This window comes from Spermophilus citellus (genome assembly GCF_964194105.1).
Source record: "Spermophilus citellus genome assembly, chromosome: 2".
NCBI classification, from domain to species: Eukaryota; Metazoa; Chordata; class Mammalia; order Rodentia; family Sciuridae; genus Spermophilus; species Spermophilus citellus.
In genome coordinates, this window is record NC_138183.1 from 88,103,806 (window position 1) to 88,122,358 (window position 18,553).

An 18,553-nucleotide genomic window follows, 5' to 3' on the forward strand; every position below is an offset into this window, starting at 1 on the left:
TTTGATCACTTGCATCAAAAATAAAAATTTGTATGTTCTTTACCCCAATTTATATTTTTAAGAATTGATCATAGAAATACCAATTTCTACATTTATTGTAGCATTATAATAGACAGATAATTTAAAAAATAAATTTCCCACATAAATTAGTAATTAAATAAGTGGATTGTAGTATCTACACTACATAACATTATTTGGCCATTTTTGAAAAGATAATTATATTAATTGTTTTGATATGAAAAGTCCTTCAAGCATATAATTAAGGAAAAATGGATTATAAAATAATATAACTATAACAATATCATGAAAAATATATATACCATATCCCATATCTTATCTGCAAATATTCATAGACTCACTTTTGAGAATATTAGACTAAAGGAAAACATTCTATATATTTGTGTTTTTCAAAATTTCATATAAGAACCCATTATGCATTACTTTTGTCCTTGTACAAGTACTATGGTTTCATTTCAATTCACTTAGAAGTCAGTCCCACACATATGTATGCAATATGGCCAATTTCAGACATTTCCCAGGAGATATATATATATATATATTATCAACTGATGATTGATACCACATATACTTATATAAGCACAGCTTCTTTACTGCTGTAGGGCCTGACTTGAAATTTTTATTTCAATTACAGTTTCTTCCAAGGACCATAACATACGATATTTACAAGGAAAAGGAAACTGGAAGAATGTCAGTTTGATCCAAGTGCTCTGATATTTTATTTTAGTAGAGCTCTGCTTTGAAGATAAAGGGGAGCTCTGCCTCACCCGCACAAGCAGATCTGAGATCTGAAACCTTTAAACAGTGAGAGGAGGGGGAGTCTGTTTTGATCATCCAGTCTGCCTTCTCCTTGTCATCTCTCATTATTGAACAATCTAGAGGAGCACACCACCACTGCCTCCCTCCTAACTCACTGCTGAATAGAAAGCATAATTTGCCTTTTGACAACTTCATGCCATTTCATGGAAAAGGGAGCACGCCCTCCCATTTACCTTCTGCACTTGCTCATTCACCCTCCTCCCTGCTTGTCTCTGCCTCTCTCCCTCCCTCTCTCTCTTCCATAACTCATTAAATTTCTGACACTACATTCACCCTTGGCTTCTCACTGAGTCGCTACAGTGAGCAGGAAGCTGGAAGCCTGCATGATTCTTCAGGCACGGGATGACAGCCCAGAGCATGGCACGTACCGGCATTTCGAGCTGTGACCTTGGAGCCATGTCTCAGCAGACGGACAAACACATTACTGCTGCAGTGGTTCACCATGTGCAAGTGGAGGCTTCGTCGAGTCTGGATCTTGACCAAGCATTTTGCCATATTGGATATTCCGATCTCCCCAGGTCTCCTCTGCCTATCACGGCCCAGGACAGCCACCACCAGCCATAGCAGCTTTGACCTTTTGCTAACTGTCCATTCTGTTTTAAAGGACTGAGGCAGGGCACGCTGAGAATGAATCAAATGTCAGGTTCCTAATGCAGCCAACAGAAATAACTCATGAGGGACAGGCATGGGGCAGGGAGGAGGGTGGAGAATACTATTTTTAAACTCTCTACTCACTTCACTAACAAACAATGAAATTTTATGCATACTCCTCATCTAGACCAGAAGATTCCACCAAATGTCTTACAGCATCCTAAAAATCAAATGTCCCCAGATGGTAAGATGACAACTGTGTAACTCCACAATGGAGAAACAACCCACTTCGATTTCTTCTAAAAATTATTTATTGAGTCTTCAATATGTTCTACTGCAGAGCAGCCCAATAAAAATACAATGTAAGCCACATTTTGAAAAAAGGCAAAAGTGTTTAAAAAGCAAACTATAGTACAATGAATTTTAAATTTAACAATGTGTTTATTTGAAGCCACCATATCCAAAATAGTTTCATTTCAACATGTAACTGTGTAAAAATGATTTATAAAGCAGCTTACATTCCTTTATGAGACTGTCTTTGAGACTGTGTGTGTTGCACACGTGTAGTACATCTCAGTTCTGACCAGCCAAGTTCCAGGACTTCAGCCCCATGTGGGGCTGCCATATTGGACAGCACAATCCCAATAAGGTAGTAAGTTCCTCACATGCTTCACCTTCACCCCCCACAACAATGCTACCATTTTCTTCACTTTACAGATAAGGCTTAGGGAGAATGATTGACCTGGTAAATTCATAAAATTAGTAAGTAGCCAAACTATCATTTTAACCACCTTAGCATCGAATTAATACCAGTTGACTTAAAAAAAAAAGCCCCCAAAACAACAGCTGTTAGTGCTCCTATCTCTAACCAAGTATATTTTAAATGCAGGAACCAAACATCACATTCAATCTCTTAGCACTTTGAAAACTCTCAACTTGTACATCTGAGACAGAAATGTGCCTGATATGAGCACTAAGAGATCAAATATTTTTCAGAATTTTTTCAGGGCATGCTATAGTTGAAAAAAAATTCAACTGATTAATAACCATACCTCATAAACTATCTTTCAGTTATATTTCTTTGCTGTTATATTTTTCTCACTCTGATTTTCAGAATAAAAAATTCCTCACACAATTTCATCACATATGCATTTTCTACTTTAAATAGCTGTTGCTGACAAAAAATGATTTTCTAATAAAATATTTTTCTTTTCTTTTCTGGATTACATTCAGAGCATCCAACTGAAATTTTGTATTGTACTTTACTGTGGAGAGAAGTTTAGTAAAATATATAAAGTTGCAGTATTCTTTAGCTCAGAAATTCTACTTTTAGGAATTTATTCTAAGATAATAATTGGACATGTGAACAAAGATGTTCATCAGAGCATCATTTATTATAACAAAAAAAATTTCCAAGGGGAAAGTGATTAAATACATGTGATAATGAAATACTGCACCAAAAATTCATATTTAGAATAATTTAATAATGTCAGGAAATGCTTACAATGTATTAGTAAATGAAAAGAGTTTGCTGATAAAAACAGTGTGAGTTGAACTATGTAAAAATGTCACAGAAAGGGAAAAAAATAAGATCAGATGGTAAATTCTGAAGTGGAAAACGGTGTGGCCAACTGTGCACTATGACCTGAGGTGGGGGAGGTTACATGTGGAAACCTCACAATTGGCTTATTCCTCTCACAGGTTACCAGTCTTTGATATGCTACAGAAGTCTCTACACTCAAGGGGTGAGTCAATTTTCAAACTTGAAACTAAAACTTCAAATTTTCAAACCGGAAACCACTGACCTAACAATCCAGCAATACTTCAACACTTTGTCATCCCCCTTATGATGGAACTCTGAGCAGAATCCCCTGTCATAAAGCAGATCTACTGATGCAGTGGTGGGGCCCTGGAATGGTACCTTCCTATAAGGCCTCCTCCCTAGTCACCAATAGTGGTTCTTGAAAAACTAACTGAAATTCTTTAGGACACTAAAGAACATATCTAAAAGTCACTATTCTACCTGAATTGTTGCTTTGTAATAATGCAGAGGAAGAATTTCAAAGATTAATAAAGGGCTCATTTGCATGGCAATAGTCTAGGGCTCAATTTGGCAGCTCTCCCTTTGGCCTATTTGGAGGGAATATAGATAAATCTGGTAAACTGAAAGAAGTTTGGTGTACAGCTGCCTCCATTCATACTTTAAGTTGGATCTACCAGTTTCTTGGTGCTGAAAGCTAACCTGATGTAGAAACAGACTCCAACCTTACTCTTGTAACAAGTAGCCAAGTCTCAGCCAATCACAAATGGCCAGCTGTTCATACCTTGTTCAAATAAGATAGTCATGAACCAATCAAACTGTTTCAACCTCACGCCTTCTCCCTGGCTATAAATATACCCTGCCTATGTGGTGGGATAGAACATTCTGAACCATTTTTGGTCTAGATTGCTACCCAATTCTAGAATCTCAAACAAAGCCAGATAACATCTATAAACCTAGATTTGTTGTTTTAAATTTATTCTAATTTATTACACATGATGGCAGAATGCAAATCATTTCATACTACACATACAGAGCACAATTTTTCAAATCACTGATTGTACACAAAGTATTTTCACACCATTCGTGCCTTCATACATGTACTTAGAATAATTATGTCTAACTCATTCCACCATCATTCCTATCCCCTTCCCCCCTTCTTTCCTCTCCCACCCCTTTGCCTTATCTACAGTTCCTCCATTGCTCCCATGTTCCCTTCCCCCCATCGCCATTATGAGTCAGCATCCTCATATCAAAGGGAAAACATTTGGCCTTTGGGTTTTTTGGGGGGGATTGGCTTGCTTCACTTAGCATTATATTTTCCAACTTCATCCATTTACCTGCAAATGCCATGATTTTATTCTCTTTTAATGCTGAGTAATGTTCCATTGTGTATATATACCAAAGTTTCCCCATCCATTCATCTACTGAAGGGCATGCAGATATGATATGATTCTATACCTAGAAGATCCAAAACATTCCATCAGAAATCTTCTAGAACTAATAAATGAATTCAGCAAAGTAGCTGGATATAAAAATCAACACCCATAAATCAAAGGCATTTCTGTACATCAGTGACAAATCTGCTGAAAATGAAACCAGGAAAACCACCCCATTTACAATAGCCTCAAAAAAATAAAATTCTTGGGAATAAATTTAACAAAAGAATTGAAAGACCTCTACAATGAAAACTACAACATGCTAAAGAAAGAAATTAAAGAAGACCTTAGAAGATGGAAAGATCTACCTTGTTCTTGGATAGGCAGAATTAATATTGTCAAAATGACCAATACTACAAAAGCACTATACAGACACAATGCAATCCCAATCAAAATACCAGTGGCATTCTTATAGAAATAGAAAAGGCAATCATGAAACTCATAAACCTAGATTTGCTATAATTTCATCTTTTAACAAATCTTTGTGCTTAGCATCATGTTAAAACAACATGTGACCCGATAGCCTACTTAAAACCAACTACCTTCTAAAAACAAAACAGAAAGCAAGTAGAAAACCTGAAACAACCCCACCACAGTTCTTTATTTCTATTGTTTGTCACCAGGATAGTTACTCTCATCAATTCTCAAGCATTAAATCTCACCATAGTTTCAAATGCCTCCTTTCCTCTTTTTACTATTCTAACATTATTGTTATTATATATAATTGTTTTATTATTATTTTAACTATAGCTATATAATTAGCACTCCTTTTTCTTTCTCCCCCAGTACTGAAGATGGAACCCAGGGCACTTTGCCACTGAGTTCCATCCCCAATGCTCTTTTTCATTTATTATTTTGAGACATGGTCTTGCTAAGTTGCTGAGGCTGGCCTTGAACTTGTGATCCTCCTGCATCAGCCTCTGTAGTTGCCGGGATTACAAGTGTGCCTCATGTAACATGCCCAGCTAGCACTTACGTTTTTCACTTTTCTCTTGAAATTGTTCTTAACTCTCTATGCTACTTTTCAGAGATATTAATTCCTTTATTCTCTTTCTTTTGTGGATCTTCTGTTTTTATTCAGAGAAAATGAACCTAGCAGGATCTGCATTCTATATTGTCCTAGGCACTTCTCTCTACCTTGTCCAACCATACCCCAAAATGTGGCTACTTTTCAAGAGAAAGAAGAAAAGGAAGGCAGAAATGTGAAACAAGTTCTAAGATTTACACAATACTGCACTGGGAGTGTTGTCCTCATTTGGGGCCCCATGCTCCAGGGCACAATATCAGTAGCACAACATTCAGATGCCCTTGTATACTTTTTCTTTTTCAATTCATTTGTGTGCTTGAAGAATTGGGAAGTCCTGCCAGTGTTAAAGAAAGCAGAGGATGTGTGAAGAGGAGAATTGATTCTCCATGATAAGATGCTAGAAACACTGATAAATCAGGCAGAAGCCAAAGAAGAGGGACAGAGTTCAATGGTAACAGCTGTACACAGACCTGAATTCCATGTCTACTACTGCAGTGAACTTCCTGACGTAGATTTGAGACAAGGCAATAAACTTGCCTTTATTTAGCAGGGAACTGAAAATTATCAGGCAACTTGGAGTGTTGGTGCCTTAATTAAAAGATGGAGAAAGAACTCTTCTCACACTTGTTGTGACAAGGAAATGGGATGTGTGTATCAACTACCTAGTCATGGTGCTGGTTCCTAGTAGATGGACCAGAACTCACTAAGTGGTTGTAGAAAGCAAAGTTTACAGCACAAGCTCTGGAGGTACCCTTGGGTTCTACTCTGCACCATTTTTTATCCTGGCCTCAGTTTCCATGGTTGTAAAATGAGTCTTATAAGACAGAATGTACCTCTGAGGGTTGTTGTGAGGACTAATCAAGTTAATACACATGGCATGTTCAAATTAGTGCCTTGCAGCAAATTAATCAGTAAGGGTTGGTGAATTTTTTTCCCCAACACAGCTCTTTCCTTTGTTTCTTTTAGCTACGCAAGAGGAAGACAAGACAGTCTCAATTTTTCTGTCAACCATGTGTCCCTTTAACATGTCATTACTATTCACTTCTCCCAAATAGTAGGGAAGCAGTTTTACTGATTGTTAAAAGTTTGCTTGGCCATCCCTATTACCTTGGCATGTTCATGAAGAATGCATCTTTAGATTTTATTAAAATTTTTTAAATTATGGAAAGTATATAGGTGAATGATATATCCCACAGAATGAACATCAAGGATTACATGCAGTTTAAAATTCTGTTTGTGTTTTTCTGTATTTTCCAATTTGTCTAAGATGATTAAGGTATTACTCTTGATTTCCCATTAAAAAACAAAATAAAAAGAAAAGAAAATGGTTGATTCTGGTAATCTGTAATCCCAGGACAATATATTCTATTTGTATGCCTTCTTCTTCCATACAAATAAAAGTTGACCTAGCCACATTCAGAATGTATACATTCGTTTGTTTGTTTATTCACTAATTCAGCAAGTATTAATTAGCTCCCACTGTATACCAGAATGTCAGAGTGTCTGACAGTACACAGAATGGCATAGGCAGAGTCCTTGTCTTCAGGGAGCTGACAATTTGGTTGGAGGAGACAGTCAACAAACAGGAAAACAAGTAAGCAGAGGAGAAAGCATTCAACAAGGCCAAGTGCTCTGGGGAAAATAAAAAAAAAAGGCACTGGTGTGAGAGAAAACAAATGAGTAGGAATTGGACATTCAGGGAAGACCTTCCAAGGATCTGCAATTTAAATTAAAAGACAAGAAATAGCCATACAAAGGCCCAGCCATTTCTTCTGGGTAATGAAACAGCTTGTACAATGACCATGGCATATTCCAGAGAGAATGGGAAAGCCAGGGTGGAGGGAACACAGACTGAAGAGGAGAGAAATAGAAAAGAGCTTAACAGGCACAGAGCAAAGTACACAGGCTGGAGGACAGAGTTCAGATGTTATCATAACTAGATCTGAGTTCCACTCATAAAAACTCACTCAGGCTGCTGTGTGGAAAATATGGGTGTCAGGAGGGGATAGGAGTGGAAGTGGAGAGCTCCCTTGGGAATTAATTATAACATCAGTGGACAGAGATGAGGGGCTAGTGAGGTGGTGCCATGGAGGTAAACCTGGGGTAAATTTGAAAAGTTCAAGTGAATAGGATTTTTGCAAATAGATTTGACAGTTCAATATCTTATAACCACTGGGAAACAGGAGATGTTTGACAAGGAAGGACTGGCATTTAAAAATCTGGCTGCCCTATTCGGGATGAGGCAAATGCTGGGAAAGAGCCTAATCTGAGAAGAAACAGAACATGGCCCCAGGGACACAGGCCAGGAAAAGAGATCATGTAGACTGTCAGTCAGTAGAGCAAGGATAAGGAACAGGGTCAGGATCACAGCCTGGCCCAGGGAGAAATGCTGGCACATTCCTATGGGAGCAGAGTCCTGGGCACCACCAAGGCAGGGAGTCAGGAAAAGGAGCCAGGTTGGCATAAGGGTCAGAGGACAAGACAGAGCAATGGATAGAGCAGGACTAAAATCCCAATCCAAAGTGCTGGGCTTGGACTTCTTAGATCTCTTCTAGGTAAGATTGGTCCTAGAGTTGGAATGGGACCCTGGTTGGATTTAGGGACCAAAAGGTCAGCTGTGGCTAAGGGTGCCAGGTAGGGCCTGACAAGACCACAAGGGATGTTCTATATTTTGAAAGCAGATACTCCTTTCTTTAATAGCAACATGGCCAATCTACATTCAGATAATCAAGTGCATCACTCTTAAAAGTCTATTTCCCTTTTGACCAAAACATCTGCCCACTGTCACATTTATAATGTTAAAGTGGAAGCCCAGGGGTTAAAAGACTTTCCAACTGGAAATGATGGTGTGTTAAAGGAAGCAAGGGCTCTTTCCAAAGCAAAATATTAATTTTATATTCCCTTTTAAACTAGTTGCTACTAATTTTCAATTTTATGCTGGAAAATAAGATTGTGTCACTCACAGTAAGAAAGAATAAGTGATGGGGCCAAGAATAAGATCATGGGGCCAAGTGCTTACTCTTTAATTTACCATATTTAAAAATAAGACATCTATACCTTTGCTTTCAGACACACTGACAAATGGTCCAAAGGACATATTGAAAAATAGCAGTGATTTGAGAGAAGAATTATAAAAAGCCACACAGAGTAGGGAGGAAACTTAGAAGTCATCTCACTTTGTTTTACAGAAGAGGAAGTAAAGTCTAGGTGGTGTCAGTGACTCTCATGTGCCAAATCATTGTAAATGTTCATCAAATGAAAGAATGAACCCCAGCCCTCCTACCCTCTATCCCATGCTCTTCCCACCACCAGAGAATGCCCTCTGATGCGTCCTATGTCTACTCAGGTGAACACATGCTTACCATGAGAGTCTAACTGCCATATAACTGGGGACTCAGAGACCTCCACAGAACACTTAAATGACAGTGACACAGCACTACCAAACAGCCTGGCAGAGGCCAAGACTGAGCTTGGGTGACTCATGCTGGTTTACCAAGTGGCAGACCAAAAGCATGTAAAATGGCATGTCACCACCGTAACTAGAGCAGAGAGGTCTCACGTCTATTTTAGGAATCCGGAGCCTTGGCACAAATAGGAATCTCAGAGTTTAAGAAATACACTCCACCTTTTCTTCATTTAGATTTATCTCTAAGAGCTGGGGTGATTGTAACCAAGTCTGCTTTGGGAGACAAAAAGTGTTTGCGCATACTTAGTAACAGCTGCATATTTATTTTTAAATTAGATACATGTAGAGCTATCTTGGTTTATTACATACATTATAAAACCTATACAATGGAAATTTTATAAGGAGTTAATAAAAACAAAATATCAGTAGAAGTCTGAGTGGTTTCTTCCTCCACCCCAGTGGATCACTGTATGAGCTCAGTGCATATGCACCCCACTCTGGATTCAGCTGTATGGCCTAATTTGCCATCAACCTGCATCTTTCTACATGTGTATGTGGCATTGGGCATACACTTCAGGAGTGAATCCTAGCCAACAGTCCTGTGCCAACTGAAACAGACTCTTTTCTAAGCTCTGCTTAAACTTCCACAGCCCTATCATCATGAGCCAGCCTAAAAAGCATCACTAGCACACATTGCACAAGGCTTTCTTCCACAAGGGTGACACTGAGTCCTAAGAGAAGAGAGACGGAGAGAGGCAATGAGATCTTGCCTCAACTTCAGCCTCGGTGTCTCAGAGAACATCTACTGAACACTCACTACCAACCCATGAACAAAAATGCAAGAAAACAGAGCCTCATGCTGATGGTGGAATGCATCCAAAACTCAGGAAATCCTACTTCTGCTCTCTAATGACAGTGGCTTTGGCAATCCTTTCCCTTTTCCTCTGCTCCTGTTTCTTAGGGCATGGTGGGAATGTTTGCTTATTTAGCTGCCAAGCAGAAAGTCTTTCACCATGTTCTTGTGGTCATAGCTGGTCACCCTTATGATGCTCTCTTGGCTGGGATCCCAGCCCTCAAGGACTGTAACTGGATTACCTCCTAGGACATGTGACTTTTTTGCCCCTAGGCAAATCCTTTAAAGCAATCAACTGTTAATACTTAAATGAAGCAGTAAAATGTCAACCTGAGGGGGAGCAATGATTTGGAAAGCTCCACTACTGAATTGCTTCCACTAACAAGACAACAAGTCTTAACACAGACGGTGAGCAAATGAGGGATTAGAACTAGCCTCAAAGTGAGCCATTCCTTTATTTAATGAATTCAACTTTAAAATTAGAGCATGAGTCCCAGAAGGGAGCGAGCATCCTGTGGGAAGTCTGTTTCCTCCACAGCTTGGTTCTAATAAGAATACTGCTGGCCAAAGCGCTCAGTCACCCCCCCCCCATCCCTACATGATGTCCATCCCTGGGGAGGCACAGGTCCTGGCATTCTGAGATAGAAGTCCAAAGACTGGAACACCACCCTGGATACACAGGAACTTTTCTCACTGAATCACAGAGCTCCCCCACATTTGTGTGTGTGTGTGTGTGTGTGTGTATAATATATATATATATATATGTATATATATATATATATTATATGTGTGTGTGTGTGTATGTGTATATATATATATATATAAATATAAATTGGCTCTCTTGGTGACTGATTTAATAGAAAAATAGATGTAGCACCTGTTTCAGTGAGACAGAGTTGAGACATTTTGGATGTATTCTATATCATCTAAGATACCTGGGTCAAGAATCTGAGGACCAGCTTCAATAATCTAATCCCAGCCTCAATATTTACCCAGTATGACTTTGGGCAAACTGCCTCACCTCTCCAGACTTAATTTCTAGAAGAATTCTGAGAGGATGTGTTAGATCAGGAGTTCACAAACTTTTTATCTGAAGATCCAGTTTGTGCATATGAAGTTTTGAAGGCTGAGAGGTAAAATTAAGGCTATAATGCAGGTGATTATATAATAATTTAAGGCGTAACTGCTGGCTCCAAGACCAAAAAAATGAATGGATGCTGGGTGGCCGTGGGTTATACTTTGCTGAACACTGTACAGGACCATCTTCAATGTTCCTCTTTAGCCTTCAAAAGCATTGAAAAATATTACTGTTCCCAAGTTCCCATTCTTTTTGTCCCCTCAAATGATGTTCCTTTTATTGGATTTTTAAAATTTTTTTATTCTGATTTATTGTATATGACAGAAGAATGTATTACAATCATATTATATATACCGAGCACAATTTTTCATCTCTCTGTATACAAAGTATATTCACACCATTCATGTCTTTTTCATACATGTAGTGATGTCCATCTCTTTCCACCATCTTTTTTTACTCCCTTGCCTCCTCCTTCCCCTTTCTTCCCCTTTGTTCTATCTACCGTATGTCGAATCTTCCCCTGCTCCCCGTCCCAACCCCACTACGAATCAGCCTCTCTATATCAGAGAAAACTTTCAGCATTTGGTTTTTTGAGATTGGCTTACTTCTCAAGTTCCCATTCTTATTACAAAAGACCTCAAGCGATAGTCTTGGATGTTTGGGTTTTTTGTTTTTGTTTTACCATTTTTACCTTCAGCAGAAGATTCAAAGTCAGAGTTTAGAGCTAGAAAGCTCTAAACTTGTTTTATAGATTAAGCAAATGAATACTGGAAAGCTGAAGGGTCTTGTCTATGGTCATCCTACTTGGTGGAGTAGCCAAGACTAGAGTTTATATTTCCTCTCTTGTCCAAGACATTAATGCAGAAATGGAGCAACTACCTGAATGGTTGCTATGTTTACACAGAGAAGTACTATAATCCATAAAATGAACTATTTGTGGAAAATTGGTCAAGCCTATAGAACCACACTGAACTATATAGATCTACACTGTTGGCATCTCAAGATGTTTCCACTGAGGAATTCTATATCCCACAAAAGGAATTATTTGTGGAGAATTAGCCAACTGCAGAACTAACATGAAACACACTGTTGTTATTTTAAGATATTAAGCTACATAATCACTGCAAGATAAGATGGATTCAACTTATGTGGGAAACAAGGCATTTACCTCCTTCACAATGCTGGAAATATTTAAAATTTCAAAGATCTCTTTCAAGTGATACAAACTTCTTATGAGTACTTAAGTTGTCAGTAAATACCAGAAACCAGAGTTCCAAGGATGGAAACAGCTCCAAAGAAAAGCTCACAAAGGGGAGATGAAAAGCTTTTGAAGTGACTACAAATGTGAGTCTGCAGAGCTGGCTCAGGCCTTTATCTTTTCCTCTGATGCACTTGGCATCTCTTACCCTAGAGGAGCTACCGACCAAACCACGGTATTTTCTTCGGGGATTCAATAGGTGTGACGATGACTTTGAAGTTTTGATTCTGATACTGCAATTATAAATAAAAGCAGAGGCTGTCCTCAGCTTTGTGGAGGCCTCCTAGCTCCTGCAGAGGTGAGTTCAACTGCCACGCGCCTGTCAGCAGTGGGACACTGCAGCTGCCTTTAAATGGGAAACTTAAGGATAACCCAAGCACCTGCAGTGTTAAATTGATCTGTAAAACCGTGTTTTATGTGAATTTCTCCTAATTTGGGATATTAATCTGATTGTCTGTATTTCTATTTAACATGTTCCTAAATTCCTTATTTGACCTGTAGTTCAATTTATGAAACACTCACATGCTCTAGTATCTTTAAAATTAAGCAAACAGTGGGATATACACAGGATGATCACAGTCACATTAAAAAACATGGGGAAGGAAATTGCTAAAGTGTTATTGGTTGCCTCTAGGAGAGTGATAATCTAGGAGGTGACTTTCTTCTGCTCATCAATGCTTTTTAGTAATTTTTGGAGTTTCTGGAAGGTGACATAGTGGTTACATAATGAGAAAATAAAGCAAATAAAAATCCCAAAACTCTGCAGCAGGGACAAGTACAATTGAAGCTGATGCTGATGTGTCTGCCATCCCCAGGTAACAGTAACTATGAGGAGAAAGGAGGTTCCACCAGGTTTATAAGCAATTACTATTGTTCCATGAGACACACAGAAGAGACATTTTTAAGAGACTAGTGCATCACTATTAATATGTGTGTCCCGACAAAGGGAAGAATTGGCTTAACAGGTGAAAATGGTGGAGGGAGGGGACACTGGAAAGGTAAGAACAGGGTAAATCTGTTTGACCATAGCCATGGAACACCAGGAAGAGAAAGCAGAGGGAGGAGAAGGTTCATATTTGATAGGCAGGAAGGACACCACAGTGGGTGGACAAAAAGGAAAGGAACTCACCATGGCGGAACCACAGCAAGGGGCTGTCAGAGACTTCAGTGATGGGATGGGAGCAACTGTGCAGGGTACGAAAGGCTCTGCCTGTTAGGAGGTTGAGAGGCCTGCAGTGGACCCACTGCTGTGTGCTCTGTGTTCCATATTCCTGCTGTGTGCTGGGGAGGGAGGCAGGTGGGATCAAGAGTACAGCATACTTGAGGGATCAAGATAGCACCTTACAAGCTCAAATGCCTTCACATGTTCACATTCAGTCTTTCTAGAGTTTCAATGATGCCATATTAAGCCACCTTTGGTTAGGGCTGTACACTGTAAGCAACCTTTAAAGACCTCTATCTCCTCCCTTTCACATATGCATGCCCTGTTTCATCCAGGACACAAGCATACATGCATACTCAATATGCACAAACACAATGTGCACAAACACACACGCGCGCACACGCGCACACACACGCACACACACACACAAATATTTACAGAGACAGTGCTAAAGTGTAGCTTGGGGAGTTAGTTTTACTTTAATTCCATCTATGCTTTGACATGAGCACTTTCTCAGGCACATGGAAATGCAGCATCAAACCTCCACTTAACCCAACAGCATTGCTCTCTCAAGATCCTCCCATCATGGAACTTCTGGGGTCTCTACTGTGCTTTCACTTGCCCAGAAGTAGGGTTTCAAATATTTTCAACTCATTTTGTTTTACCCACCCAGGGGGAAAAGCATGGCTTTTCTGCCATGTTTAATTATACCAGCCCACACCACTGCTATGGCAGACAAGAAGGATCTTCATTGTGTGTCAGTAATTGCCAGTTACCAAGTCTCATGTGATTAATTTCATCCCTCTTCTCTACTAAAATCCAAATTTCTTCCATAATGAGAGAAACACTCCACCAATAAAACATGAGCATGTTGCTATATATACTGTTGGAAAACCTGCTCCACTTTACGTGTGAATTTATTCAAATTAATGACTCCTTAAAGTGACATTTTCTACCAGAACAATTCCCACTCTCAATATTTTCTTCATTTGAAATACTGAAAAGCTCTAAAGTGGCACTTTCAGTTTTCAAATGTCTTGCCATTCTCATCTAAAATTTTCCACTACAGAAATTCCCTTGGATCCCGTAGCCAAGCAACTTTTGGGTGAGCACGAAAACATTCCTGTTGCAGAGTGGTGCCTAGGAACTGATTTTATTTTTCCTCTACACAGACACAGCTCACTTCAGAGCTAATCCTCCAGCTGTCCTTTGGGTGGATGGGGTCACATGTGTTTCCAGAATACTGCTGGGTTAATCTGGGCATTAATACTCTGCCCAGCTGTCTTTGAGAAACTTGAAGTTCTGGGATGAATGAAAAGAACTTGTCTGACAAATCGGTGGCCATGACCTCAGAGAGCCATGGTAGCAGCAAGAATTCTGCCACCAAGGGCACCTTATGAAACAAGGCACCAGAACCTTCCCATGACCTAAGAGAGATGTGGCTTCCAAAGGTCAGGGTTAAGACCATTCTACTTCTACAATTTTGATTTTTTAAAAAAATTCCTAATTAGACAACTCTTTTAATAGCACCTGGGCTGCCAATCTTGACCTGTTTATGAATCCAGTTCTAAAATGCATATGATTTGAAACTCCTCCAAAAAAGAATCTGAGCCATCACACAGAGATGGGGAAGGCGACATCAAAAGTAAGCAGGGATATCCAAGGCTCCGACACTCTGTATTTAATGCTCAGAAAAACAATGGCCACTCTCTTGGTCATTCCAACACCTAACCATTTTTTTTTTCCATTGATTTCTTGGGTGATGTTGACATGCCATTTAAACCTTCCCATATTTAATTTTTTTCATATTTGAAATAAATAAGTCATAGTTTTTTCACTCAATATCTTCGAGTCAAAGACAGGACTGGACGGTAGAAGCCCATGGGCCACATTCCTGCTATGTTGTTAATGGTCTGTCTTGATGATGGTCCTGCCAACAAGTCTTGAATCCATTTCCTTCTCCTAGGCTCACTCTTTCAGCCCTTCAGACTTTGTCTATTTATTTTTGGGGTTGTTTCAGTTGTCCCTGGGTGGTCTCTATGCCTCCAACTCAATGGTTATTAGCAAGAAAGCCATTTTGCTCCCCAGGGAACATCTGGCTAAATATATGGAGATATTTCAGATTGTTAAGACTTGCGGGGTGCTATAGGCATCTACTAGGTAGAAGCCAGGGATGCTGCTAAACACCCTACAACACACAGTGTGCCAACAAAGAAATGTCAGTTCAAGGGGTCAATAATACTGAAGTTAAAAATTCAGCTCCAGTCATATTCGCCTGAATCTGTTCTCCACATACCACCAAATTCGCCTGAATCCATTTTTCACATACCACCAGAGAGATACAAAAAACAATTCCAGTGACATCATCTCCATACTTGAAACCCTTCAATGCTTCCCAGTTGCTCTCAGGTTAAATAAAGTCTAAATACTTCAGCAAGTCATAGAAGACCCATTCTGATCTGGCCCTTTCCTAGCTTTCTACCTCACCCTCAGCATTTTCCTGTGTACTCTTTCCTCCAACCACACATGCATTGCTGCGGCTGGAGCAGACCACTCACATCTCTGTCTTTCTATCAATCTTGTCTTGTTCATTCCACTGCTCACTGATTTTACGGCAGACACTCCATGGTGACTAAGGGACAAGTCACTCTCCCAAAAGCTTGAAGCACTGAGATCCTAGAAGCAGGCAGAAAAGTGAGCACACAGTTCAGTCAGCAGAGGCCTGACTTACTCAGCACCTCTGTGATCCACTGTCTTCTCCCCAACCTGCTGTGAGCCTCCAGGGAAGAAGGAACATCTTCATCTGCATAGTTCATAGCAATGTGCCCAGGTAAATGTGGTTGACCGGTTATGTGAGTGGCATTTGTTATAGGTGTATTAAGGAATAAATGAATTTCTATCCTTTTTAAACTTTCTTCTTGCTCACACATAAAAACATCCTGAAATAGCAGAATGGAAGGATGAAACAGAATTCATCATACTGTTCGTGCACAAACAGCCAGAAACAGGACTCATCCACAAAGGTGGAAGACCATCTCAGTTTAGAGCTGTATTCTCTGCCTCTCTTCTCTTTACAAATCAGGAAGACATAAACCTGTAAAACCAGTATTCATCTTGAGGATTGTCTGAATACCATTGCCTGATAAAGACAACAGACATGTATGGAATAGAAATTTGACTGGTAGTCACAACAGAATGGTATTGAGAACACAAATCTTCATGTACTCTAGGAATCCTGCTTTGAAATTTGTGGTGACTAGGATGACTCTGCTCTTACTCTACACTGGGAGGATCATTTCACTGTTTGAATAATTAACAATATTTTTGTTTCTACTTGTCTTCCTTTTAAATTTATTCTACCATTCTAGAAGGTTTTTACCTGAGCTTTAAAATCCATGAAGATGTCCTTTAAGGGGACAAACCTCCTAGAGGAAAAAATTTTACTAGATATTGACAGAGCTCTTATGAACTTCTAAGAGAGAGACATCAACTTGGCTTCACAGCTGGTAAAAAAAATTAAGATGAATCTTTCAAACAGGGAAAATTGAAAAGACAGTTAATGGATTCCTACTCCATATGATGAAATTTTGCATTTGTATTGCACTTACCTATAATTGTTTGTCTTCTGTGCATCCTTTTGTTATGTGAAAGAAAAGGCTAGTATTTAGCATTAAAATATCTCTATAGAAAATGGAGCCAAATGGAAGCTTCTAATGGAATGGGATGACAGGTTCAGAGTAAAGCTTACCCAGCCTCCTCTTCATGTCCTAGGGGAACTTCAGAAATGGCCTAGAGTTTTGTATTCCCCTTGCCAACCATTCAACCTGTCTGGTGTAACAACTTTTATTTCTATTTATTCTCTCTCTCTCTCTCTCTCTCTCTCTCTCTCTCTCTCTCTCTCTCTCTCTCTCTCTTGTTACTGGGGATTGAACTCAGGGGTGCTCAACCACTGAGCCACATCCCCAGCCCATTTTTAGATTTCATTCAGAGACAGGGTCTCACTGAGTTGCTCAGGGCCTCACTAAATTGCTAAGGCTGGCTTTGAACTCACAATCCTCCTGCCTCAGCCTCCCCACTGCTGGGATTAGAGGTGTGTGCCACCACACCTGGCTATTCTCCATTTTTGCAGATAATGTGGAGTCACAATTTCATGCATACGCTATTCTTTCTCCCATTATTTACTGCATTAGTCATGTCCTCTCTCATTCTACCTTGAAATAATCATAAACCTTAAGAAAAAGTGATTTTTCCCTCAAAGCAATATTTCAGGAATATGGGATGAAGCCCATAAAATCATCAGTAACCAGAAATGAAAAGAAGTGAAAAACACAAAACATTTTCTTTCATTTGCAAAACACACATACACAAAGAGAGAGAGAGAAAAGCAACATGGATCCAGAGACTCATGGTTAAGAAAAGTATTTTACTGTGGAACTTACAGCATTAGTTGGAAGGACAGATTAAAAAGGCCATTATAGCCAGCCTGTTCTCATAATTACCATATCTTGTGGCCCAGCTGGATACAGAAGGCATCTTCTGAGATCCCATTCTCCATATGTTTCACGCTTTCTCTCTACCATGGTATTTTTGGTATCTAGTTCCTCAGTTCCCCTTCTAACCATCAAAGCATTCTCTCAGAAAGATATTTAGTAAAATTCTTCACATTTCAGTGTGAGTTGGTTACTTCTGCCTCTCTCAAGTGTATTTGTGTTCCAAGGCAAACTCTTACTAAGAACTCAAAAAGCTTTTGTGGAAGGAATTCTTGATTTGAGACTGGGGTAAAGGTGATATTTCAGGGACAAGGAGTCCTGCCCTCTTACATTTCCAAGTATCTACATTTTTAATGATAAAACAAAAAAAAATACTGTATTAAAGTTAAGGAAAAGCGTACTATATTTGTATTCAGAAAAACTTATTTTGTGTGCATTTGTTTTTGGTTTACTTTGAGGTTAGTAAGAATCTGAGATTTGCCTTACCATGTACGGTGAGATTTTTCCCTTTCTCTCATGAAGGAGAAGGAAGAAAAAGAGGAGCAATAGAAGGGTCAGGAGGAAAGGGAAGAGAATGAGTCTATCAGCACACATATTATCATCTTAAAAAATATAATGGTTTGGGGGTTAAAGTAGGCACCATGTATTTAGTCTGTATCAAAACTATTAGACAAGGTGCTTGTGGAAAAGAGACTAGAAAAATACTGAGGCAAAAAGAGGATGAGCAGCACAGAGATACTTGTGGAGAATTCTTTATAACCACCAACTGAACTGTGATGGAGTAGAAAACATCACCTTTCAAGAGGACTTTCTACAATAATGGAAATGTTCTCAGCCTCAGATTCCAGTATGGCAGCCATCAACCACACGTG

General features: G+C 39.3%; 1 protein-coding gene across 3 annotated transcripts in view; it reads right to left on the reverse strand.

Moving 5' to 3' along the window:
- The window catches only part of FRMD3 (FERM domain containing 3), a 251,414-nt gene that overhangs the window by 18,323 nt on the left and 214,538 nt on the right, over positions 1 to 18,553 (reverse strand). Inside the window, exon 1 of one of the 3 annotated variants that reach the window (XM_081266585.1) lies at positions 1,206 to 1,461. The exons of 1 other annotated variant lie outside the window; for it this stretch is intronic. In XM_081266585.1, coding sequence (XP_081122711.1) covers positions 1,206 to 1,332 — 127 coding nt within the window. In that variant the 5' untranslated portion in view covers positions 1,333 to 1,461. Of the gene's footprint in view, positions 1 to 1,205; positions 1,465 to 18,553 lie in introns of those variants that run through there. One more of the 3 variants, XM_081266584.1, reaches the window with a different exon arrangement.